This window comes from Phyllobates terribilis, unplaced genomic scaffold (assembly GCF_046119375.1).
Source record: "Phyllobates terribilis strain yellow unplaced genomic scaffold, ASM4611937v1 Scaffold_3__8_contigs__length_932513732, whole genome shotgun sequence".
Taxonomy (NCBI): domain Eukaryota; kingdom Metazoa; phylum Chordata; class Amphibia; order Anura; family Dendrobatidae; genus Phyllobates; species Phyllobates terribilis.
This window is the reverse complement of record NW_027362763.1, coordinates 468,405,209-468,431,465: the sequence shown is the minus strand read 5'-3', so window position 1 is coordinate 468,431,465 and position 26,257 is coordinate 468,405,209. Positions and strand designations below refer to the sequence as shown.

The following is a 26,257-nucleotide window of genomic DNA, read 5'->3' as shown; positions in this document are numbered from 1 at the left end:
GTGTACAACCAAGGAAAGGAGCCGAAGGGCACAAAGACGAAGGAGAAGAACCTAGCTATGCAAAATGTGCTGTGGTTATTATGCAAGATTTATTAGCTTGTGGATTGCATTCCTCACCCTTGTTATCACACATTTATGTGTCTTCTATATAAATGGCTGACAGATGAATACTGGCTTGTTCTCTGGTCTTAGCCTTGAGTTCTCCATGATACATATCAATTCAAAAAATACACAATGGATTTCAGCAATAAACATTGATAAAACTATTAAAACACTGTCTTGTGACCACCAAAGGATGCCTACAGTGAGCTCGGATAGAACTCTTCTATATGTCCTTTTCTGCTCTCCTCTCAGCTAATCTATGTTTAGAGACCACAAACATTGAATGCGGCAAACAAAGGACCTGTAAATGAAAAATAAAGAATTTTTAATGAAACCTAATTGCAAACATAATTTTTAGCCAGAAATACATGCATTTAAGTTTAAAAGAAAAAAAAAAAAAGTCCCAAAAGTTGGACATCGCCTATAAAGATCACCCATCATAAAAAAAATGCCTAAATTGTATAATAATGTTTGTTTTTGCATTTCAGTGCTGAGTTGTAGACCTAAAACGTGATCAGAATGGCTGAGATAATGTTATGTGCACTCCTCAGAATTGTCAGGTGCAGTATTTTCATGGAGACAACGTGCGGATCCAGATTACAAAATACAAGGGACCTTCGTGGATTTTGTGATGCGAATCGGCACGATGCTGCATTCAGTGACGTGCGAGAGTTTCTCAGTAGTGCAGCCTCAGGCTGTGGGCCTGTAACTCCAAGCAATCATATGCGAGTTAAGAAAAAAGACTTTTAAAAATTGTTTTCACATTTTAATAAAAGGGCTTTTTTTCTTCTAATTAGTCATTGGGAACAAAAATAAAGAAGTGAAAGCTAAACTATATGGCAATAATTCACGCATGTTAGAGGTCCAAGATATTGGGCTTTCACCAATGCCCTGAACAAGTCAAGCACCATGTGTTAGTGGAAAGTTAAGCACCTTTTATATTGGACAGATAGTTATACATTAATTCAATTTATTAATTTAGGGTGCCTTCACATAGAAACTTTTTCAGAGGTGATGGCATTTTTTTCTGGCTTTTTTTGGCAGAAAAAACCTTGGTCCAGGTTTTCGATCTCAGTCATTACGTTAATATGCAACATCCTATTGTGGCCCTTTTTCACTTTTTGGTGTTTTTTTTTTTTTGGTTCTGTCATTGTTTTTTAAATACAGCACAATTAATGGCATTTTTCATAGGCTGCTCTAAAGGGAAAAAAGAGCAGGAAAAACCTCTCAAAGAAAAAAACTTGTGAAAAATCATGGTGTTTGTTACAAGTCAGAAAAAAACACTACAATATAATCCGTGCAATGGAAGCCTTACAGGGTAAGTAGCTATGAATATACGAATGATCGTCCGGATGTACTGTGATCTGAGCTATAAGAGATCTACAAACTGTGGGTCCATCAAGATGTGTATTCTTCTCCATTCTCCAATCACTATTTGCTTGTGTTCATTATACAGCTTTTGTAAAAAGCAGAAGACTCAGAACAAGTGCAGGTGAAAACATGAAGAAATTCACGGTGTTTAGTACATACAGTAGATACACTTAGCTATCTTTTACAAACCTATTCACAGTTAGTTGAGGAGTCTGAATGGGAATCTGTCATCAGGTTGTTACTGCCCCATCTGAAAGTAGCATGATGTAGGGGCAGAGACCCTGATTCCAACTATGTATCACTTACTGGGCTGCTTGCTGCAGTTTTGATAAAATCACTATTTTATCTGCTGCAGATCTGCCAGTTCTCTGAATGCTGATCTCTGTATAACCCCGCCCACACCACTGATTGACAGCTTTCTGTGTACACTGTGCATAGGCAGAAAGCTGCCAATCAGTGGTGGGGGCGGGGTTATACAGAGCTCATGAATAAGGTGGACAACATGGCAGCAAGTTTACTTGTCCTCTAGTGATAAAATCACAGTTTTAGCTGCTGCAGATCTGTCAGTTCTCTAAATGCTGATCTCTGTATAACCCTGCCCACACCACTGACTGGCAGCTTTCTGCCTATGGAAAGTATACACAGAAAACTGCCAATCAGTGGTGGGGACAGGGTTATATAGAGCTCATAAATATCATGTACAGCATGGCAGCAGGTTTACTCGTCCTCTAATCATAATCTCCTGCTGATAAAACTGGGATTTTATAAAAACTACAATAAACAACCCACTAAGTGACACATCGCTGGAATCCGGGACTTTGTCTCTACATTATACTACGATTAGGTGGAAAAAAAAGGAGTGACAGATTCCCTTTAAGTAACTACGATGCTGTATAGAAGGAGGAGAAAATTAGAGTGAATACTATTTAAATAAAGCCACTGCCAATGCTACCAAGTCACAGCTTGTAATACTTCTAGTTCCAGGGTCAATAACCTATATATTGTGCCGGAGGAAATTAGCCATCTTTGCCGACACAGTGAGCTATGAGCACCGAGTACTGGTCAGTTATATTGATCCGTGAGGACTAATTAATGTTAATGCTACATTTATAGTGCAGGCGCAGGTGCATCGGGCTAACATGGTCAAGAGTGCTACTTTCAGCCACATGCATTGTTGTAATGACTGACAATGAATGGTACAGAAGATAAAATCAAAGGACCACAAATATCACGGAACACCACACAAGTAAAGATAATGATAATTGCCGGGTCTGGGAGGCATGATAATCTATTTTAGAGATTCAGTAGAGGGGTAAATTAGGTTATGTTTCTAACATTACATTGGCCACGTCATAGGGACGCATGCGCTTATCCTTTCTGTGAAGAAGGAAAAAAAACAAAAAAAGCTAGCTTGCCTCTGCTTCCTAACACTCATGCATAATGATTAATCTCTGTACATAACAAAATATATTTATATATTTATATTCATAATGCCATAATGCAAAGGAGAAAGTCTTCATATATCAATCAAGTACAGAGGTAATATATAGAGGGATCACTTGCCTCTGTACTTTAGATACCAAGTTGCAATAGTGTACCATTGATGTTCATTCACAATATGCTCCCCCCAAAAAATGTAACAAAAAAAAAAAGGATCAGACATACTGAGGATTAATATGGAAGGCCCTCTTCGGCACCAATGTGCTTTCCACATAATAATGTAACCTGAAATCCCTCTTGGGATTTTATCTTATTCTTCCATTAAGGGTTTCCGTATGCAAAATATATTATTCAAAGCCAAGTGACGGAAGACCCATATAGTGCAATGCTTGTACGAACACCCCGTGTACAGTGGTCGTTTTGGTACACATGCATACACAGCATTGCCAATAGACTGCTATGTCTGCCAGATATCCTATGTAAAACCCTTTCTGGCCATTTGGTGATAAGAAGCTTAAAAAAAACAAAACTAACACATGAATCAAGAACAAACTGTATAAACTCCACTGTTCTGGATATATTAGTAAAATACAGCAGTATACATATGATTTGGGTGACTGGAAGTAAGTACCATGTCAGCAACATATTTATCCCTGAATTGCATCATTAAAAGGAAAAAAACAAAAAACATTGCAAATGGAAATGAGAGTAATAAGTAAAGAGTCTTCCATGGAAAATTCTGCCTTTTTGGCATAACGGAGAGGCAGTAGATTGACTGTTAGCTTACATGAATACTATCAGAATATTCCTCTTACAGGTGCTAGTAAAATAAAAAGGGAAAAATGTCAGAAAAAAACAAAAAATATGGACTGCAAATGTGTGATTCTACCCTAGAAATGGACAGCGTGGTTCAGAGTTGTACGGCTGGTGGTGATGTGATGCATGGCAGCTATGCCAGCTATGTTGACAAACACCACTGCATAACAAGACGACGGGTGCCCACAAGATCACATTCTTCCATATAGGTTCTCATCTTGCGCGGACACTTTTGCATACTTGAACAATGAAGGAGGGAGGCGAACGGATTATCCTGGAAGGATCTTTACTTGAGTTTGAAGGATTTCTGCTAACAGTCATTGCAAGGTTCGGAAATTGTTGCAGGATTCATGAAAAGGTCATAAGCTGTAAACAGGATCACTGTCCGCTTGCTGACAGCAGTTTTGGCAAAGGGTTTCATTTATAGGGTCGCTTGTCAGTTCCTAGGCCTGTAAAAGAAGAGAAAAAATATATAGTTAATACAGGAAAATCCAATATGTATGCCATCTATACAGACTACTCTCTGAAATATTACATGATCCATGGAAAAAGCTAGTGGCAAAACGCGCGTCGGGGTGAGGGGGATGCTGCTCACATCCTGGATCACCTACCTGCTCTTTACAATTTTTCTCTAAAGGTATTTCTCCTTCTTATATCCTTTGCTCTATGTTTACCTAGTAGTTAAATGTATACTACACATATCATAATCTCCCTGTAGGGCTTGAATAACCACAGTAGGAGCACACCTATATGCTATGCATTTACATGCTTTGTAATTAGCATATTAGCCTGTGGGATTACTTCCCTTTCCCTTAGATTGTTTGATGTGACAATGTGTCAGGCCACACATTGCTGATGGACTACAAATGTGAGGCCCGAACGTGATGAGAGTATAGAAAAACGAATGCCCACTGATGCTTGTCTAATCAGAACATTTCGGCACTGTGGTTAAATATCTGCAAACTTTGAACAAGGGGTTGGAGCGAATTAAAGAGGTTAGCTAACATTTGCTACTTGGCAAGGAGTAAAAAAGATGCTACAATGCTTAAGAGGCCAAGGAATAACTAAGGTTAAGTTCCCACGATGAGCTTTTGATTCTGAACCCGTTATGCTACTCGTGCTTTTTTCATTGCGTATTTGGATGCGTTTTTTAAAGTGCATTTTTATTGTGTTTTTGATGCTGCGGTTTTTATCTCTTTTTAGTGTGTGCTGTTTTAATTAAAGTTGCTTTGTTTTTCATGCTTCCTAGTGTTTGGCTTTGATAACTTTATTGATACAGCCATGTGTGGATCACATGCGGTTTTTAGTGCGTTTCCTCTTTTTACTGACGGATTTTCGCATCTAATGCAATTCTATAGAGGAAATCCACACACAAAACTCCGCGTACAAGAGAAAATCGACATGTTGTGGATTTCACACACACTGCAGGTCACTTTACTTTACTTTAAAAGAGTGTGTATGAGTGGCACAAGCCATGAGATTTCTATAAATCTCATCCACTTTACTGGATAGTAAGATGCTGCGTTTTGTTGCGCAGTGAAGGCATTCAACATCAAAAAACTCATCGTGAGAATACAACCTAATGGTTCATGTTTTAGGAATTCTTGGAGAACCCCAGAAATCATATGGCTATCTCTAGTGAAGAGTGAATGTTTCATAATGGTAGCTGTGCTGCAGAATAAAGCGAAAACCATATTGGATTATTGTTTTTAACGCCAAAATCTTTTTTGTGTCCACAAATGAAATGGTAAAACAGGAAATCAGGTTGTGAAAAACAATGGTCCCTGTATATACTTTGGATGTTATCATGATTTATGTTGACTTGTGCTATATGATCTACAACATATGGTGTGAGTTTAATGGAGATCAGCAGTGTTGGCATTTTGGTATTTCCCCACACACAACACTTGCTGTCAGATAAAATTTAGCTCCATGCCAATAAAGTAAACCAGAAACAGGCCCGAGATGGAACAAAATTCAATTTGGACAGCATTGTGGAGCCATCAAAACAGCTGTCACCCATCTGAACATGCTACAGCTTTAAGTACTTAAAGGAGCCATTGTACAAGCTCTTGGATGTACAGCTGAAAATTCACATAACAGTATATATTTTTATAAATATCTGGAGAGAAGACACTGTAGGAGCAAGGAGGAAGAATTACAGATTATGATCCAACCAGAATTTTATAATTGAAAGGTTAAAAAGATGAAATATGACTGGTTGCCATGTGCAATGCCATTTTTTTCTTCCAATGAATCATTAATTCTTAATTAAATGAATAAAAATTTGGGATGCGTATAGATGAACTCATGCCATAAATAAAGCCATCAACCCAAAAAAGGGAGGTGTGAAACATCACATCTGTTATCCCTAACATTTCTCTTAGAATAAAAAAAAATAACAAAAACAGCAAGCAAAGAGTAGTTAGTTGAGCAATATTCATAACATGGAAATGTCATAGTGAAAATTGAACAGCTATGAAATGAGTGGGTGTTCACATAAATGACATCTACAGTGAAGAGCTTGACATTTTCTTAATTGTTTGGGAATATGCTATGAAGCGTTTAACTTTAGCAGTTTTTATTGCATAAAAGTGTTTGGCATCATGGCTAAACTCGCAACTATACCATTTAGGGATGATTTATTTTAATGTATGTAGTATTACATTATAAGGCCAAAAGACAAAAAAGGTTTTGGTACAGTGTTAGGCCTTCTTCACACGTCAGTGTCTCTGGTAGCAGTGGTGACAGTTTCCACATGTACTGGAGACACTGACACATTCAAATGAATGAGTCTGTGCACGTCATGTATTTCCATGGACCGTGTGTTCGTGGGTAAAACACGCTGACATGTCTTTTTTTTTTGCACAAGACGCAAAATGTCCCACATAGGTGCACAGTGATGACACAAGGACGACATCCATGTGTCAGTGTGACACGTATCGGCACCTGGGAGTCAGCGGTACAGTTCATGATGATCCCAGGCGCCGGGTGCTGGAGGCAAGTCTCATCATTTTCCCCTGCTCAGTGAGTTCACCGCGGTTCAGGGGCCCGCTCTCGCTGCATCGAGTCATTCTACTTTGCTCTTTAAAGTGAGCCGTTGCCTCAAGCCGCCGCTCATGGAGATGAGCAAATGTCGCACAGATTAAGGCTTGGGACACTATGAATTCTTTCAACTTCGGACAGGTGAGGGATATTTTTTTTTTTCAATTATTATTATAAATTTTACACAGGGGCTGAATACAGCTCTCAACATTGTCCACTGCGAATCTGCACGAGCAGGGAACAATGATGAGGCTTGCTTCCAGCACCCAGGAAGAGCACGAACTGTACTGCTGTTTCCCAGGAGCCGGTACGTGTGATACAGAAGTGGTACACGGGCAACACACCGTTGACACATGTATACTACACACGGACACTGATAACTAAGGTACTGGTTTTTCCAGTACTGGAAATGTCAGGACGTGTGAAAGAGGCCTTAACCAGTTGAAAAAAGATTGATTGTTCTCTGTGGGAGAAACAAAATAATAATCTTGTAGTTATGATACCTTTTAATTGCTAAGAAAAATAAAATAAGTGATGTCACAAAGTAAGCTTTTGAGACTACTTAGATCTCTTCATCAGGCATGGTATGAAAGTATCTGAAGAAACACAAATATATACACAAAAAGAGCAGAGACATGACATAATAAAGGGACATTTAAGAAAAACAAAACAGACAGAGCTCAGAGAATGAATCGTTCCTTAGCTTAGATAAGTGGTGTGAAAGTTTTATTGTCCCATACCTGATGGCCTCACTGTATCTGGAGCAGATTCCTCAGATTTTGTAGAAAGTCATAAATCCTTGTGATAGATTTAGTCCTGTGTGGAGTGTATCAAAGACTGGCATAAATTTTTGTTCACAAACCCCTTGATATTTTTGTGATTTGAAGTTGCCTTTTAATTTAACAACTTTCATATTGTTTATGTTGTGTCCTGAATGGCAGTGAGGCCATCGGGTCTTGGACAATACAATTTTCACACCACTTATCTAAACTAATGAAGGATTTATTCTCTGAGCTCAGTTTGTTTTTTTTTTTTTTAAATGTCCATTTATTATGTCTTGTCTCTGCTCTTTTTGTGTATATATATTTGTGTTTCTTTCATTTTTGTTGACCATTAAAAGGTATCATAACTATAAATTATTATTTTGTTTCTCCCACTGAGAACAAGCAACATGTCATTTTTTAAAGGGGTTGTCTGGGATTTTTATACCGATGGTCTAACCCTTCATTTACACATTCAGTATTTGGTTGGTATTTCTAAGGCAAAACCAGGAGTGGAACAGTCAGTTTAAGGGTATGCTCACACGAGCATATAAAAAAAAAAAAATCGGTCCCATTCTCATCCAGAAAAGTGGGTCAATTTTTTCTCACTTTTCATCCGTGTGCTGTTTGTATACCATCCCTTTTTTTACTCAGCAGCTATTAACTATTTACATGACCATTTACAGTTTCCCATTTCCAGAATTGCAATGTATTCGTAAAAATCAAATGCAATACTGATGTTCCATGTGATATCCGATTTTTTTTCTCACACCCATCAGATTTTAGAGTGAAATCGCAGCATGCTACAATTTTTTTCTCATGCCAAATATAGAGGAGAAAAAAAATATGCAGATCTGCACTGCCTCATTGAATAACACTGGTCTGAGTGCAGTCTAATTTTTTATTGGATTGCAGTCGTCTGATTTATACACCAGTGTGAGCGAATCCTAATGGAAACACGTGCACCGCTTCTGTATTTTTCACTCCCTCCTGGGTTTGACTTACAAATACTTATGTAAAATACTGACCAAATACTGAAGATGTGAATGTGGCCTTAGGATAGGTCATCAATATCTGATCATGAGGGTGCGACACCTGACAGCCCCGCCGATCAGCTGTTCCCACTGTCCACCGGATGTGCTCAGTTCCGAGCTGCACAGCTTTGTATAATTATGGTCATGGCCGGGTATTTAACATCCACGCCTATTTGATTCAAGGATGTGCAATACATGGCCTTGGCAACTTTGCAGTTGACGAAGCTGTGTAGTTCCACAAGTGAGCACATCTGGTCATTGGGAACAGCTGATCAGCAGGGATGCCGGGTGTCGCACCCCCATGATCAGATATTGATCACCTATCCTAAGGCCACATTCACATCTTCAGCATTTGGACAGTATTAAGTGATGGCGTCAGGCAGGTTCAGAGCGCTATTAACCAGCAGATTAACCCAGTAGTGGAAAGAGACAGAAGAGGGTCCTTGTGCAAGCATAATATACGGGCCCTTTGCAGTCCAATAGCTCATCATAATGCACAATTCCACCTGTTTTCGAAGTGGAAATGGGCCCCCTTACCTCTCAGGCCCCACACCAATGATATGTCCACCTCTAGATTAACCCAATGCATGTTAATAGTGTTTTTTCATGTGACAGGTTCACATTAAAAATATAAGTTGATGTCTATGATAATATATTAACCAATACAATGACATCAATGATCTCTGCTCCCATGGAGTCATATTGAACCATACATCTCTGCAATCATACATTTTTGGATTGGATTTCATCTATATTCTCTAATGTGATGCTGTTTCAAAACTTAACGTCCAAACTGCAAGTCTTTTCAATTGCAAACATTTAGACACTGAATAATGTTCATGAGAAGGAGCAGTTTTTGTTAAAGGGAGTCTGTCAGCACAAAATGACTGTTCAAACCAAGCACATGTGCTTGGTGCACCACTGACTTTGCCAATCAGTTCAGTGCACCTTACCACCTACTTGTTTACCATCTATCTCTGCCCTCCTCTGGCTCCTGTACAACCAGTACAGTCAATCAAGGAAGAACGGGGCTGGAGACCGGAGCCATTTGGTCATGCTAAGGGTGCGCCGAGTGCCTGTGCTTGGTTCAACCAGCCATTTTGTTTGGTGGCTGCGGTCGCAAAAGGGGGACATATACCTTATTTTATCTGCGAATTGATCATTATACTAAACAATATTCACCCTGACCTCCCCCCAAACACATGTTCTCATTAGGGAGAGGGGAAGCCATTGTCTGACCCTCCTCCTAGCCCTCCTCCCCAATCATCTGTTGTTGTGAAAGAGCCAGGACACTGCCATACATATTCAGTGGTCGGCTCATCCCGCTGGCAGGTTTGGTCGATGGTTATCTAATGGGCATCGCCACCTTACGGTCCCCATTCATAGGATATGAAAACCGAACAATGAACGACTGTTAGTCATTCCTATGTATGTCTGTGTGCATGACTTCACCATCCACATTTCCGATGAAATTGGACATGTAGCCATACATTTTTAATGTGCATTTAAAAAAGACATACAATAATCTGGGAAATGGGTTTAAAAAATAAAAATCAAGTGATATAACAATTTATACTGGCATGAAATTATTTGATGTGAATTATAATCAATTATTATTTAATAACTGATTAAGAATAATATTTTGATATTCTATCCAAGGTCCAGTATACGATGCATTGAAAAATATATATTTTAGCTTTTAATTGATACAATGTTTTATATGAAAAATAAAACACAGTTGCATACTACTCCTTAACTTGATGGATATGAACGTTCGTGGAGAGGATTTAATGAATATAACTTAACATACATGATTGTTCTTAGGATCAACCCACCCCCGTAAGGTGCAGCTAAAAATAGGAGATCTTCCGAACAATCAACACATGCTCATTATACTTTTGACTATAGTCATATGAAAATACCTGATATTTCGGATGACTCTGAATGTTCATCATTCATAAAGTTGATCATGGCTTCATGGTTCGTAAACAAAAAAAAAAATTACCACAAGCAATCGATTTTGGTAAAAGATCTCCTATTTTCAGACAGCATCTGGGTGTCCGCCTTCAGTAGACATTCATGCCTTAAAATGAAGCACGTCAGAGCGCACGTTTTCCCTGCTGGCACCATTATTGTCTATGGCCTCGTCGGCGCCTATGTCCGAATCCCGTTTTGCTGGGAGGGTGGGTTTCGAACGCAAGCCCTGACGGGGCCACTGAAAGGATGCCAAAGCACAATGTGAAAGCACCCCTACTCACAGCTAAGTGCAGAAAAAAAATTTGCTTAGGTAAGGTAAGGCTTCCATCATACAGTGCAGTAAAAATGCAGCCCAAAAATGGTGAAAACTCTGTGTAAAGGCACCCCAAATGTGTCATCAAGAACTTCTTATATTTTTAAGGCTCCGAGCTGCTCTGGACATATATGTTAAGGAAATGCAGAGCCGAGACATCTTCTGTGTTCATGAGAAGACACAAAGTGGGTCTGCACAGCAACAATGACACATCCGGGCTTACGAAAAGGAAAATGTGAATGCAAACTGTAATAGAAAAAAAGTGGATTTGCATGAAAGCAAGGCCGAAATAATCTCATACCACTCAATACCCAGTATAGTATTAATACTGTCAATCACAAAAACAATGTCAAGCAGATGGACAGAAGAAATCAATAGATTTCTCCACAAATTGTGTCAAAAAATATTGCACATATTGACCAGAGACTAGACTAGTATGTAAGCAGAAAACACATAGAACAATTCCAATCTATTAATCAATACATGAATAGATCCATTTAGAATAATACGATCATTTCCAGAAGGTAGAAGCTATAATACACTGTGTCTTCCACCATAGAAATCAATGCGGAAGTGTGGGCAGCCCAGTAACTAGTAGAAAGCTGCACTTTATAGAGGTGTTGCCATGGCAGCAGGGGGCTTGGTGAGTCAGATGCTAATAAAGTAAGTGTCCATCCATTACCGGGAGGTACGATGGTGATTGGAAGCTCACTGGACAAAGGAAGAATCAGAGTCTACAATTTAACTTCTTAGAGCATGTACACATTTTTTTTTCACTCTGAAACCTGCCAGAAAGAGCTCAAAAGAATGAATATATGCATTTCTATGTAAAAACGACTTGATGTTCCTATGTTCAGGCTTCAGAGCGTCCTTTAGCCACTTCAGGTTTCCAAAGACGCCAAGCAGCTAAAACAAACGAGTTTACCATTCTCTGCCCTGAAGACCATCTATACTTACAATACATACAAGTCATTTGGACAACTTGAAAGGCGCCCAAAAGATGGTGTCTTTTTCAGCATTTTTTTCTTCACGCTGGAACAATACAAAAAAAAAAAAGTGCCAACCACCACCCCACCGGTGGTCACAACTGTCGCAAAATCGCCTAAGGATTAACGTAGAAACACTTTAAGAAAAAAAAGGAACACTTCTTGATTACAACGAGAAACGTTTCCTGTTAACAAAAAACAAAACTCAACAGGTTCACCCGCCTGAAAAAAAAAATCAACGTTTTGTGCACATACCCTTAGGCTATCTTCACACCAAGTGCTTTTTCAGTGTTTTTTTATGCAAATTTTCAGCTGCGTTTTACAGTACCAGCAAAGTCGGAGGTTTCAGAAATCTCATGCACACACATTGGTTTTTGTGCCATCAGGATTTTGTGCTTTGCATGTTATTTTGCACAATAGAGCATGTCACATCTTTCAGCATTTTTTCAGCGATTTTCACCCACTGAAAGTAATGGGTGGTGAAAAAACGCTGAAAAAAAAGCACAGTGTGAACCTACTGTATTTTTCGGACCATAAGATGCACTCCCCCCCCCCCCCCCCAAATTTGGGAGGAAAATGGGGAGGGTGCATCTTATGGTCCGAAAGTAACTTACCAGTGGTGGTGGAGTAGGATCGGCGGCGGCGGCGGGAGCAGGCGGCGGCAGCAGAAGAGATATCTGCCTGGGAGCTGGGGCCTTGCCCGGTACCGGGCCGGTTTCTTGATGTGAGCTGCTTCCGGTGCGCGCAGCCATCTCTCTGAAGCTGATCTACAGGAAAATGGCCACCGGAGCCGGCGCATGCGCTCTGCTATGCTGGTGGCCATTTTCCTGTAGATCTCAGCTTCAGAAAGATGGCCACGCGCACCGGAAGCAGCTCACAGCGCTCTGCCACGCTACTCACAGCAAGACACCGGCCCCGGTACCAGGCCCCAGCCACCTCTCACCCAGGCCCCAAACCCCCAGCCACCACTCACCCAGGCCCCAAGCCCCCAGCCACCACTCACCCAGGCCCCAAGTCCCAGCACCAGCCATCACTCCCCCAGGCCCTAAGCCACCACTCACCCAGGCCCCAAGCCACCACTCACCCAGGCCCCAAGCCACCACTCACCCAGGCCCCAAGCCCCCACTCACCCAGGCCCCAAGCCCCCACTCACCCAGGCCCCAAGCCCCCACTCACCCAGGCCCCAAGCCCCCACTCACCCAGGCCCCAAGCCCCCACTCACCCAGGCCCCAAGCCCCCACTCACCCAGGCCCCAAGCCCCCAGAGTCAGCCACCAAGCCCCCAGCGCCAGCCACCACTCACCCAGGCACCCAAGCCCCCAGCGCCAGCAAGCATATGCCCAGCACAAGCCACCAGGCCCCCAGCACCAGGCACCCAGCCCCAGGCCACCAGCGCCAGGCGGCCAGCCCCAGGCACCCAGGCCACCAGCGCCAGGCCCGGCTTCCTGAAGGACCTTGCCTCCTGTGCCCCAGCTACACGGCCCATCCAAGTAAGATACCTATTCAGACTATAAGACTTATCAAAACATTTGTTTTCCTATTTTCCACCCCAAAATTTGGGGTGCGCCTTATGGTCCAAAAAATACGGTACATATCAGGTTTTGCTGCATTTTTAGTGAAAAAAAGCAAGTACAACAGTAGGTGAAACTCATTTATATTTGTGATTTTACCATCTTGTCTTAGTCACCTGAGATGGCAGTTTGGATTAGGACAGTTTAATTAAATTAGTGATGTGTACAATGTAAACAATGGCTGAGCTATGAGTGAGATTAAACAATACCTGCTGTGTACTGTGTAATGGCTGTGTCTGACCATACAGGAACATGGTCTGATCATACCATAGCTCCTGGACAGAGGAGGAAGCAAAAGAGTATACAGACATTACAGCAGGGGATCACAGCGGATTCTTTCTTTGAAGTAAAATATTGTTTAAAAACGGGCAGTGAAATGATTAAATCACAAAAAGAATCAGCCTTGATCCCGTGCTATAATGTCTGTATATTCTTTTTTTCTTCCTCCTCTACCCAGGAGCTGTGTTATGATCAGACCATGTTCCTGTATGGTCAGACACAGCCATTACACAGTACACAGCAGGGGCACATTTATAAGATTATCTCAGCACAGGGACATTTATTTAAACTCATCCAATTGTGGAACTTATTATTCCAAGATGTATTGATTAAAAATCAACTTTTGTTTGTGGGAAATCCCCTTTAAACTTTAGCAATACAGAGCACAGAAAGGCAGCAATAAGACGCACATTTAACTAGAGAGAAAAAGGTATACATTTTACAACACATTCTCCTAAACAAATGCATGCTTCAGCACCCAAAATGTCTTGTGACCACTATATACACTGTAGCAAGGAGGATGGAGATAAAAAGAAAAAAAGCCTTCATTATCCATTTTGCCAGGAATATTCCTTGAAAATAGAAGGCATAACCCTAATTGGTATTGATCTCTCACTGGTCAAGGCAACTAAAATGCATCATAAATCTGCCACAAAAGTGCAGCACAACCACAAGTTTCCCAAAGTCTTGTTGTAAAAGTCAGTGTCTTAAAAAAGTATTCATACCCTGTGAACTTTTTCAAATTGAACTTTTTCAACAATTGGGCGTTTATGTGATACACCAACACAAAGTAGCAAGTATGTGTGAAGTGTAAAGGAAATGATGCACGGTTTTCCCAATTATTTTAAAATATAAATCTGAAAATTGTGACGTGCATTTGTATTCAGCCCCCTGTTGGCTGATACCCCTAAATAAAATCCTGAGTGACCAATTACCTCAAGTAGTCATATAATTAGTAAATTGAGTACACCTGTGTGTAATTTATTCTCAGTATAAGTACAGCTGTTCTGTGAAGGCCTCAGAGCTTTGTTTAAGAACATTAAAGATCAACCAGCATCATGAAGACCAAGGAACACACCAGACAGGTCAAGGATAATGTTGTGGAAAAGAGTAAAGCAGGGTTAAGTTATAAGAAAATAGCCCATGTTCTGAACATCTCACAGAGCACTGTTCAATCCATCATTCAAAAATGTAAGGAATATGGCACAACTGCAGACCTACCAAGACATGGCCGCCCACCTAAACTGACATCCTAAGCAAGGAGAGCACTAATTAGAGAAGCAGCCAAGAAGCCCATGGTCACACTGGAGGAGCTGTAGATCCACAGCTCAGGTGGGAGAATCTGTCCACAGGACATCTATTAGTCATATACTCCATAAATCTGTCCTTTTTGAAAGGGTGGCAAGAAGAAAACAATTTTTGAAAGCAAGCCATAAGAAGTCCCGTTTGCAAAAAGCCATGTAGGGGACACCACTATCTGATCAGATGGAACCAAAGTAGAAATTTTTGGGCTAAATGCACAACACTATATGTGGTGGAAAACTAACACTGCACATCACCCTGAAAACACCATCCCCACCTTCTAACATCGTGGTGGCAGCATAACGCTGTGTGGATGCTTTTCTTCAGCAGGGGCAGGGAATCTGGTCAGGGTTGATGAAAAGTTGGATGGCGCTAAATATAGGGCAATCCTGGAGGAAAACCTGCTAGAGGCTGCAAAAATTTGAGACTAGGAGGCTGAATACTAATGCACTTCACAATTTTCAGATTAACATTTTTAAAATAATTAGAAAACCATGTATCATTTCCTTTACACTTCACAAATACTTGCTACTTACAGTACTTTGTGTTGGTAGATCACATGAAGTCACAAAAAATACATTTATGTTTTTGGTGTAACATGAAAAAATGTGGAAAAATTCATGTGGTAGGAATACTTTTTTAAGGCACTGTATGTCTACTTGGTAATAGAGTAGAATCTCCCTGATTACATGTTAGTTTATTCTCTGGGAATTACATGCTAAAAGCCAGTATGAACAACACAAGTAAAATAGGAATGCCCAATAGATAAAGCCAAGTTTGGATTTGGATAATTGGCCTGACAATGGACGCTCAGCTTCAAACTGTTTGCTTCCCATTCATTGATCAATTCATCTAACCAGATATATGTATAAAAAACAAACAAACACACAAAACACACTTCATATTAATAACAGACATCTAGAAATGTAACATTTAAAGGGGCTGTCAGGAACAAACGACCCAACCCTGATGATGCCTGACACCGGAAGTGAATAGAGCATTACCAGGAATTTGTCCCACATTGATCTACATTGAAGGATGAGCTTAAGAGTCGACTATCAGAAAAACAATTTTTGCTGCTAATAGAGATTATAAAATTATCCAATATAGTCATGTAGCCCCAAACAAACCCAGACATATATGTTCGGCCGACAGCTATTTAATATGGATGGGGCCTTTAGGCTTGCCATTCAGCTCAGTAAAACAATAATAGTAGAATAAAGAAAGAGAATTCTTAAGTAGTTTTTACTGACTAATGCTTGTGGTTAGCTTATGAAATATAACAAAAAAAAACCTGTCTACCAGCTCCTGTCTTTATATGTACTCCATAAAAAGTCTTGAACATGTTGCGTCATTTGCTATTTTTGTATTCAAAGGTTACAGTGGCCATGTAAAATATGGGATCCAGTTTTGGAATCGACATTTTAAAAAGGATATTCAGAAGTTAGTGTCAGTTCTAAGGCAGACAACTAGATTATTACTTGGGAAGGATGGTCTCTCCTACAGCGAGAGGTTGGAATAGTTGAGCTTGTTTAGCTTAGAAAAAAATGATGTCTCAGAGGGGATCTCATTTACATATATTATATGTGTGGTCAGTACAAAGGACTAGCACATGACTTATTCCTTCCAAAGACCATACTAAAGACCAGGGGCACTCATTACAGGTGGAAGAAAGGCGATTCCAGCACCTAAACAGGAAAGGGTTCTTTACAGTTAGAGCAGCCAACCTGTGGAATGCCGACCACAAGAGGTAGTGATGGCCGACACTATAACAGCCTTCAAAAAAGGGCTGGAGGTTACTACACATAACATTGTGGGGTATCAATTATTTGGAAAAAGAATGTATAACTGGTGGAGAAAGGTTGAACTTGATGGACCTGCGTCTTTTTAAACCTGTTACTATATGTAGTTTGTAAATGGAAGAATAACAAGCAATTTCTGATTAAATAGTCTAATGGGTAAAACATGGTTTACATACTATAGGTTTGGTGAATTTGTATACGCCTTTTTTCCACCAAAACACAAAATGGCACGGATCATGTTATCAACTTGAAGGGCAATATGTGAAAGGGATAAGCACTCATGGGAATTTTAGTTTTTACTGCTGAATGATTAAGTAGTCCAAGGAAACACAGTGAGAGTTGTACAAAAAAATACAAGGTAGGAAGAGAGTGCATATTCCCCTGTAGTTGAACACTTGACTCCTCAGACCATCAATACTATATATGCTTGGGAGGCACACCATTAAGTATGTGAAGATGCTTGAAACACTCTTTATTTGAATTTTCTTTAATATCCACAATCCACACCGCATTAAGGTGCTAAACATCGGAGAGAAGCAACATTTCAGGTCAAAAATAACCTGTTAGGCATAGGCCGGTCAGAAGAAGAGCTGATGAATGTCAGGAATTCAGGGTCAGGGTTGTGTTCCCCAAGATGTGACCAAGCGGATAATTAACAGGGGTGGTGTGGGCAGGTACAATTATTATCCAATTTGTGTCAGAAAATATCTGATTATCTTTTCGCTCTTCGTCATGTACTATTTTGTCTATACCTTCAGCTATTCTTATCTGCCACGGTCTCATCCATATTGGTGGCATGGAGGCTAGGCTATGCCTACTTCCAAAGACATACTGATAGGGAATCTAGATTGTGAGCCCCGATGGGGACAGCGACGATAATGTATATATCGCTGCGGAATATGTTAGCGCTATATAAAAATAAAGATTATTATTATTATTGCCGCTGTGGTCACATTACTCTAGGAAAGATTGAAATTTATTGCATGTTTCACACAGGGATTTTCACTGATTAAAACTATTTACACAGACCAGTAATTCGGCAAACATGTGTTTATAAGAACACTTGTACCTGATTGTAAGTCTGTGTATCCAGGGCCGGCATCAGCCGACTAATGAGCGAAATGTTTGTTCATTGGCATATTAGATCATTCATTCTGGCCATTAATTCATCTGTCAGTAGCAGATCGTGCTGTGTATACGGGGGATATGCAGCAGACAGGATTAATGCTGGATGGGAACAAAACGATCATTGTGCCCCCATACATTTTGTGTAAGCCTTTAAAAGAGCAATCAACTTGTATACAGTCGACTGGCACTAGATTGCGAGCAGAAATCAGCTTTTAGGGCTCCATTCAGACCACAATGATTTTACTGGTACATAAAAAACTGTCCGAATTTCAGCAGTGTTTCTGATATGATTTTCATCAGGGTTTGGTTTGTGTATCAGCTTTTACAAACAGTCTTTTATCAGAGATTCATTCGTATGAAAAAAAATAAATGAATTGACACATTTCTCCTACCCATAAAAATGTTAAAAACAGACATCACAGAGAAGACAATATGTGCCGTGACTTCGATCAAAAACAGACAAGTCTCTGTGGGGTTTTTTTGTGGACACACGGTTATGTGAACAGGATTATAATGGGTACATGTTCTATCTGTGAAAAACATGGATAGAACTAGTGTGAGAAAAACAAACGTCTTACAGGGAATCTGCCATGTCCCCAAACACCATTAACCTGCAGATATAGGGTTAATCTGTAGGTTAATAGACTTTCTAAAGCTGCCCGGCCACCGCACTGAAAGCATGGCTACCGGGAGGAAATTGACTGTATTCCTCCCGACAGTCAGTCAGTGTGGCAGGGTGCTTACAGTCAGTGGTGGCACATTAACTGACAGCCGTAACGGCAATGATATGCTGCAGAGAACTAAGTGAACTACCCCATAGACTGTCATAGGCCAGCCTGGGACTCAAAGGGTAGAGAGAGGGAAGCTCAAATCAGTTAATAAAAATCCCACAACAATTACTTAACCTCTTCATGCAGTGGCTATTTTCTGGGTTTTTTCCTCTCCTTCTTCCAAGAGCCATAACTTTTTTTATTTTTCCATCCACATAGCAATGTGAGGGCTTATTGGGGGGACAAGTTGTACTTTTGAATGACACTATTAATTTTATCATGCGATACAATGGAAAGCGGGAAAAAATTCCAAGTGCATTGAAACTGAAAAAAAAGTGCAATTCCACAATTGTTTTTTTTTTTATTTTTTTATTTACCATATTCACTAGAAGTTATTTTTAAGCAAATTTGGTGCACAAATCGCATGACTAAAGCTCCTCTGAAATGACTGAATGTGTTGTGTAAAAGATGGAGAAAAGAAGAAGTTCAGCAGCTGGAAGAAAACAACTGTCTAGAAAAGCAGGAAAGGATACTGGGAGCAGATTTATAGAATTAGATGTCATCAAGGAAGCACAAGGACAGTAATAAGAATGGTTGGTCAATACATGCAATGTAAAAAAAAGGAAGGGAACCTGTACACCTCTCTCCAGTCAAGCAATGAAGATCAGAGGAATGAGTCTCCACAATTAATGCGATCAAGATCATTGATCAATTACTTTTACAGTGCTCGGCCACAACATTCAAACACCAGCCTACTATTGTGTAGCTCCCTGTTGTGCCAACAAGTCAACTTGGATATAATGAGACTTGGACTCCACAAGACTTCTAAGGGTGTCCAGAATTAACTACCATATTTTTCGGACTATAAGACGCACCGGACAATAAGACGCACCTAGGTTTTAGAGGAGAAAAATAGAAAAAAATGTAAGCAAAAATGTGGTCATGATGCACTGTTAAGGGGAAGGGGGTCTGCTGCTAATACTGGTATAGGGGTAATGTCCCCCAATTCTGTTAATATCCCTCTTCCTGGTATATATGGCCCCCTCCTTCCTGTTATACGTGGCCCCCATCCCCATCCTGATATGCAGGGCACCCCTCATCCCTCTTCCTGGTATGTATGGTACCCCTCATCCCTCTTCCTGGTATGCATGGCACAGCAATCCCCAATCCTGGTATGTATGGCACCCCTCAACCCCTCTTCCTGGTATGTATGGCACCCTTCATCTCTCTTCCTGGTATGCATGGCACCCCTCATCCCTCTTCCTGGTATGTATGGCACCCTTCATCTCTCTTCCTGGTATGCATGGCACCCCTCATCCCTCTTCCTGGTATGTATGGCACCCTTCATCCCTCTTCCTGGTATGCTTGGCATTCCTCATACTGGTATGTATGGCACCCCTCATCCCTCTTCCTGTTATGCATGGCACCCCTCATCCCTCTTCCTGGTATGCATGGCACCCCTCATCCCTCTTCCTGGTATGCATGGCACCCCATGCTGCACACAAAAAAATAAACACTTCTACTCACCTTTCTTCCCTGTGCTCCAGCGCTGCGTCCTGCTCTGCTGCCCGCACTGATCTCAGAGTCTGAGCCGCGCATGACATCACTTCCATGCGCCCTCACACTGTGAGATGCTGTGCTGGAATAGTCACTGTTCCCCACGCCGGGACTGTGTGCGTGGGGAACAGTGACCATTCATTCTCCCTAATAGCGTGCACACTATACGAGCAGCGCGGTTCCTGAAGCGGCCGGTGGTCAGTGTGCCCACTATTAAAGTGCATGAATATTCACCCCTCTCCACTCCCATGGGAGTGGGTTGTAGTGAATACTCATGAACTTTAAAAGCAGGCACACTGACCACCGGCCGCTTCAGGAGCCGCGCTGCGCGTACAGTGTGCACGCTATTAAAGAAAATGAACAGTGGGGACAGGGAATATTCATTTTCTTTAGTAGCAGGCACAGTGTAGGCTGCAGCAAGCGGCTCCTGCCTCCTGTGCCCCGCTCTGCTGCTCCACCACACCCCCATCGGGCTATAAGACGGACCCCCCCCACTTTCCTCCAAAATTTTGGAGGAAAAAAGTGCGTCTTATATTATAAAAATACGGTAATTTTCCCATTAGTGCAATAATAGCTTTTTTTTTTATTAGTCTAGATGGGCTAACTTTCGCTTCTATGTGCATTAATGAGCCTTGGGCCACCATGACCCAGTTAAAGAAGCACTCCTCCCATCAAAATGTTTATCCTCTTAATAAATTGCAATCATCATATTATAAAGCACTGTGTTCTTACAATTGCTCATGTTGCCCTTCTACCCAGTCATGTGATCAAAAACAGACTAGATGAATTCTTCTAAGCTCTATGAAGAAATAGGAAGTCTATTTTCCCTGCATGAGTCATAAGTCACTGCAAAAGTCCCTGGCAGGCAAGAGGTGCCACTTAGGCTATGTTCACATGTCCAGTAATCATACGTTAGAACAGATCCAGCAACAATCCATTAGCAAAAAAATTATGCGGAGGCAACTTTTCTGTCCGTTTTTAAAAAACAGATCTCTGCTGGATCTATATTTTTAACACTGAAGTCTATGGAAAACGGTTCCATTACATAGTCATCTGTTTTCTTCCATTTGAAACGGATCCAGTAAGAAAAAAATGGATCCTTTTCAAATGGGAGAAAAACGGACGGCTAATTAACAGATCTGGTTTCCATAGACTTCAATGTACAGCTGAAATTTGTTTTTTTTTAAAAAGTACAAAAAAGTTGGGTCTGCACAAATTTTTTGCCAATGGATTGCGGCTGGATTCCTTCTGAAGCATGAATACTGGACATATGAATATAGCCTTACTGCTCTGCTTGCTGCAGTTTTGATAAAATCAATGTTTTATCTGCTGCAGATCTAGCAGTTCTCTGAATGCGGAGCTCGGTAAAACCCACCCACACCACTGATTGGCAGCTTTCTGTGAACACTAGACTTTCTGCCTCTGTACAATCAGTGTTGGGGCGGGGTTACACAGAGAAGGACTACATGGCATGACACAATTAGTCCTGCAGTAATAATCTCCTGCTGATAAAACACTGAGTTTCTTAAAACTACAACAAACAACCCAGTATGTGACACATTGTGTGAATCAGGGTCTCTGCCCCTATATTGTGCTGTTCTCAAAAACCTGTTGACAAATTCCCTTTAACAGTTTCCCTTCCTTCCTCGAATTCCTTCTGGTAGGTTCTAACCAATTCATACCAGGAACAACTCAAGACCAGACAATCTAGAGATCCCCTGACTATCAATCTAGAGAATTAAATGGCTCATATCCTTGTTTGCTTCTTTTACCTGCTTTGTAAAACACATCAACGTCAAGAGCTGAATGTTTGGGTAGGGTCACACAACCGTTTTCTCCATATCTGAGAAAATAGTCTGATTACTCTGATCAGTCTTTGATCAGAGTGGCATCAGTTTTTCTCAGACATGGGGTGAAAAAGAAAAGTTTCTCCACCCTCTCCATTCTATCTGCCTGTGAAAATTGGATGGTCCAAATTTTTTCAAGGACCCATAGACTTGCATGCTGATTTTAATCTGATACTAGGATCAAAATGGGACATGTCTCTAATTTCTTTCTGCAGACCCCTTGGTCCAAAGAAAAATTATTGGACATGTGTGCAGTTCTATAGAATATCATAGATACGAGTGCTATCTGTGAAAACCTTGTTTAACACTCGTCCGAGAAAATCGGTCTTGTGCATGAGCCCTTTAATTGCAACCCAACATATCCTACTCATTAATATGAGCCATTCTAATGGGGCATTCAATGTTATTCAGTGGTTGTAATGTGACAGATGTAGGTTCCTTACTTTGACCTTTCATTATTATACAGATTTAAAAGGTTAGCGACAGTCAATATGGCCACCGCCACAGTGCTGACTGACAAGTATGCTTAGTTGTTCAACACTATGGGAGCAAAGAATATTTTACACCATAGCTAGCAAAACTTGCAATTCGGAATTCTAAGAAATCTTCAGTATTGTAGGGAGTTTGTTGTAGATAGGTATAGCTAAGAGACATCCAAATTGAATTTACATGATGCTTATATAAAGGGACCACTCAGGCTCGTGAGACTTTTTTTTTTAATGCAGTAGCATGCGTAAAAGCTGTTTCGGTCAATTTGTCATTAAAATGATGCATTGAGCTCTAATAGCTGCCGCAGCAGAATAGTGTGTTGACCTTGTCAGGAGCAGTGACCTGACCATTCATTTCACTCTTAAAAAAGCACAGCCATCAAGGTTTTTTATTCTCTTAATATATTGCAATCATCATATTATATAGCACTGTATACTTACAATTGCTCATTTTGCTTTTCTACCCATCTAATTCTTCTCTTTTCTCTGCTCTATGTAGAAACAGGAAGTTTCTTGTCGCTGCAGAAATAATTCCTCTCCAACTCCAGACGCATTTACTCCCTACTCCCTGTAATTTGCAGTGACTTATGACTCATGCAGAGAAAACTGACCTCCCGTTTCTACATAGAGCTTAGAAGGAGTCAGCTAGTTAGTTTTTAATCGTGTGATGTCATAGACCTAATGGAAAACAGAAGAATGGCAAAATGAGCAATTGTAAGTGCACAGTGCCATATACTATGAGCATTACAATATATTAAGAGGATAACAATTTTGGTGGGAGTGCTTCTTTAAGCAAATGTTGTGAGCAATGACAAATGAAGATAAGTAATAGAGTGTGTGTATGTTCAGACAGTGGAGGGAGAAGAGAACCTGAGCAGAAGAAAGTTGTTAAGGAGGCTTTAAATCAAAACCATCTAGAAAGAATGGAGGCAATAAGCAAGACAATGGGATGAAGTACACGCATATTATATTTTTAAACAGACAAAACTACAAGCAAAATTTATCTGAAAGCTTTCAAGGTGGAAATAATATTTGATTATCTGAAAGCTATAGCTGTAGCCATTTATTTCTAAAACTAATTTTATAGATATCACTGACCTGGCAAGGTCACTCTTCAATCACTTTCATCAACCTGGTACCCAACTTTGTGATGATGTCTGCTTAGCACCTGTGAAGTTCCCCACAGTTAGGCTGACATTCTGTGCAGAGATGAGGGTGTCAAAGTTAAAATCCAGCCCATCAGCATCCATGAGTTCATTTCGAATGATAGTTTCCATATCGCACTCCAAGCTCCCATTGAAAATTTCCAGGTCCAAATCAGTTGGGAACTTTTCATGCACTGGAAGGTTCATGCCTGTGTACAAGGACCCTGAGAGCGTGTCTGATAGGGCTTGCATAGAATGACTGACGGAGGACTGCTGCTGGTGTTTGGATGAGTCCAAGTTGTTGCTGTCATTTAAACCAATGTTATTTATGCTGTTTGAGAAGGCACGGCTGCCACCAAGAAATGAACTATGAGACTGCTGCTGGTGGTGTAGCAAGTTCTGATTAACCAGACCTCCACCTTGGTTGGACGGGGCGGCAAAAGACATCATCGGATCATTCCTCAAAATTATATTTCTACGGGAATTCTGGGCAGTGACTGCAGTACTGGCCTGGGACATAAGTGGATCAGATTGAGTCATTAAAACATCACTATGGCTAAGTGAGTCAGTGGTAAGAAGGTCCTGTAGAGACTGATTACTGTAATGATTTATGGAAGAGAAGGTTGCTTGTTTGTTCTCTTGTATGGTTTGCATTGGGGACTGACGCAGAGAGGTCAAAGGAAAATTGAAGCTACTTGTGTTATTGAAGCTACTGGATGGAGAGCTGAGGCTCGAGCCCTTAGTGCCATAGGTAAAGCTGGAACTTCTCTGCATGCCCACACCAGGAGAAGACTGCTGAGAAGAAGTAAGGGAAATGTCATCCAGCAAATCGTCCATAAGGTTATCTGTTAAACCATCATTTAAGTTCATGGTTTCAGCCATATCCGTTATCCTTGGCAACTCCACTGTGGATGGTTTACTTAAGGATGGAGACATACTGCCAGGACTATACAACATGGGGGATATAGGAGAGTCGTCATCTTGAACATCATCAAGTTCAGTGGTAGCTGGGATTGGAGATAAACGGCCACTTATCGTGCTGGCATTAGAGTTTGTACGAGAGCGGAAATCTGTCCAGGCATCCAGCTCATCACTGCTCCGTGATGTAGGGCTTCCCGGCCACTTAAGTTGTGAAGGGCTGTCATCGGTAGTATCCTGGGCCACCTGCATGGATGCTTTTTTCTTTGCAGCTCTACCCCGGCTCTTAGTGTATTTGTTACTGTTGTCCATAGAAACAGCACGCCGTCTGGGGGCCTTTCCACCTTTTCCCCCGTCTGGGTTGATCATCCACCAAGAGCTTTTTCCGGTGCCCTCGTTTTGAACTCGAATAAATCTGCTATGCAGAGACAAATTATGCCGTATTGAATTCTGAGGGAAGAAGGAAGAAAGGACAAGTTAGATAGGTAAAGATAATGCAAGTGAATACATAAATAGCTTCTAATATCCTCCACAAATTGCAGAACCTATTTTCTCTATACTCATGGTTCTCCATGGGTAAACGTATTTGTCATAATCTCCTCCACTATCTTTGACGGGTGACTGTACTATGTAATCATTATCCTTTCATTCAATAATCACTGTCTTAGTCCATCACCTTCAGTGCATTACAGCAGAACATTTTCAAAGTCACCAAGGACGACATTTCTAGCACTTTTATGTCATCTGCTGTATAAACATGGATATAAATGATATCAGCTGTTGTATGACAAGTTTGAAATCTATTAAAAAAAAAACTAAATGGATAAATAGGTAAATCCATTATTATCATGTCTTTTCTACCTAAAGGAACTGTTAGCAAAGTAGCAAAGTCTGGAAGGAAATACCAGTAAGATGTTCTTTTTATTATCTGAACACAATAGACTGCAATCAGAGCTCTGAAATATTCTCATTGCTAAAATTGATCTTGAAGCATGCGCCTAATCTGAAACATTTTAGGGCTCCTGAAAAAAAGTCACAATTAGAATTATAAATAATAGGGCGACAACACAACATTCACCAAATATCTGAAAATTAAAACCCTTTATTCAAAATCAAATACACACCTAGTACGTCTGTGTGACCCAAGGTTATAAAGAATTGAGTAAGGGTACATTTACACTTGATTATAACGATTATTTTTCACTATTATCTTTCAAACTCCAGATTATTGGATGAAATGATCGATCATCAATCTGGACAGCGCATCGTTCTGTGTAAACATGACCTTGTGCTGTCGAGAATAATGGAAGGCTATGTGCACTGTGTGATCTATCACAGAATGATCAGTACACATTGGAGGAGCGGGCTACCTGTGTAAACAGGCAATTAAATGGCCATTGATTAGTAGATATTTCCCAAACGGCAGTTGTTTAGTGCCCCTGGTTAGTCATTGTAAACCTTAAATGGTACTGAAATTTTGACAAGATAACACATGCCTACTAATTGTAGAAATATGATGTTAAGGACCCCATACACACTAGATAAAAGTAGCCGGCCATCAATGGTATATAGTGAATTATCGATTCTCCCCCCAATGGATGGATGT

At 40.7% G+C, this 26,257-nt stretch overlaps 1 protein-coding gene across 1 annotated transcript in view; it reads right to left on the bottom strand.

Annotated features, from left to right (window-relative positions):
- Window positions 1-855: 855 nt before the first annotated feature.
- Window positions 856-26,257, bottom strand: part of FOXO3 (forkhead box O3) — a 117,258-nt gene continuing 91,856 nt past the window's right edge. The window contains exons 2-3 of the mRNA XM_073675815.1: window positions 23,687-25,101; window positions 856-4,178 (exon numbers count right to left, since the gene is read on the bottom strand). Of these exons, the coding sequence (XP_073531916.1) occupies window positions 23,716-25,101 (1,386 nt within the window). The 3' untranslated portion in view covers window positions 856-4,178; window positions 23,687-23,715. The remainder of the gene's footprint in view (window positions 4,179-23,686; window positions 25,102-26,257) is intronic.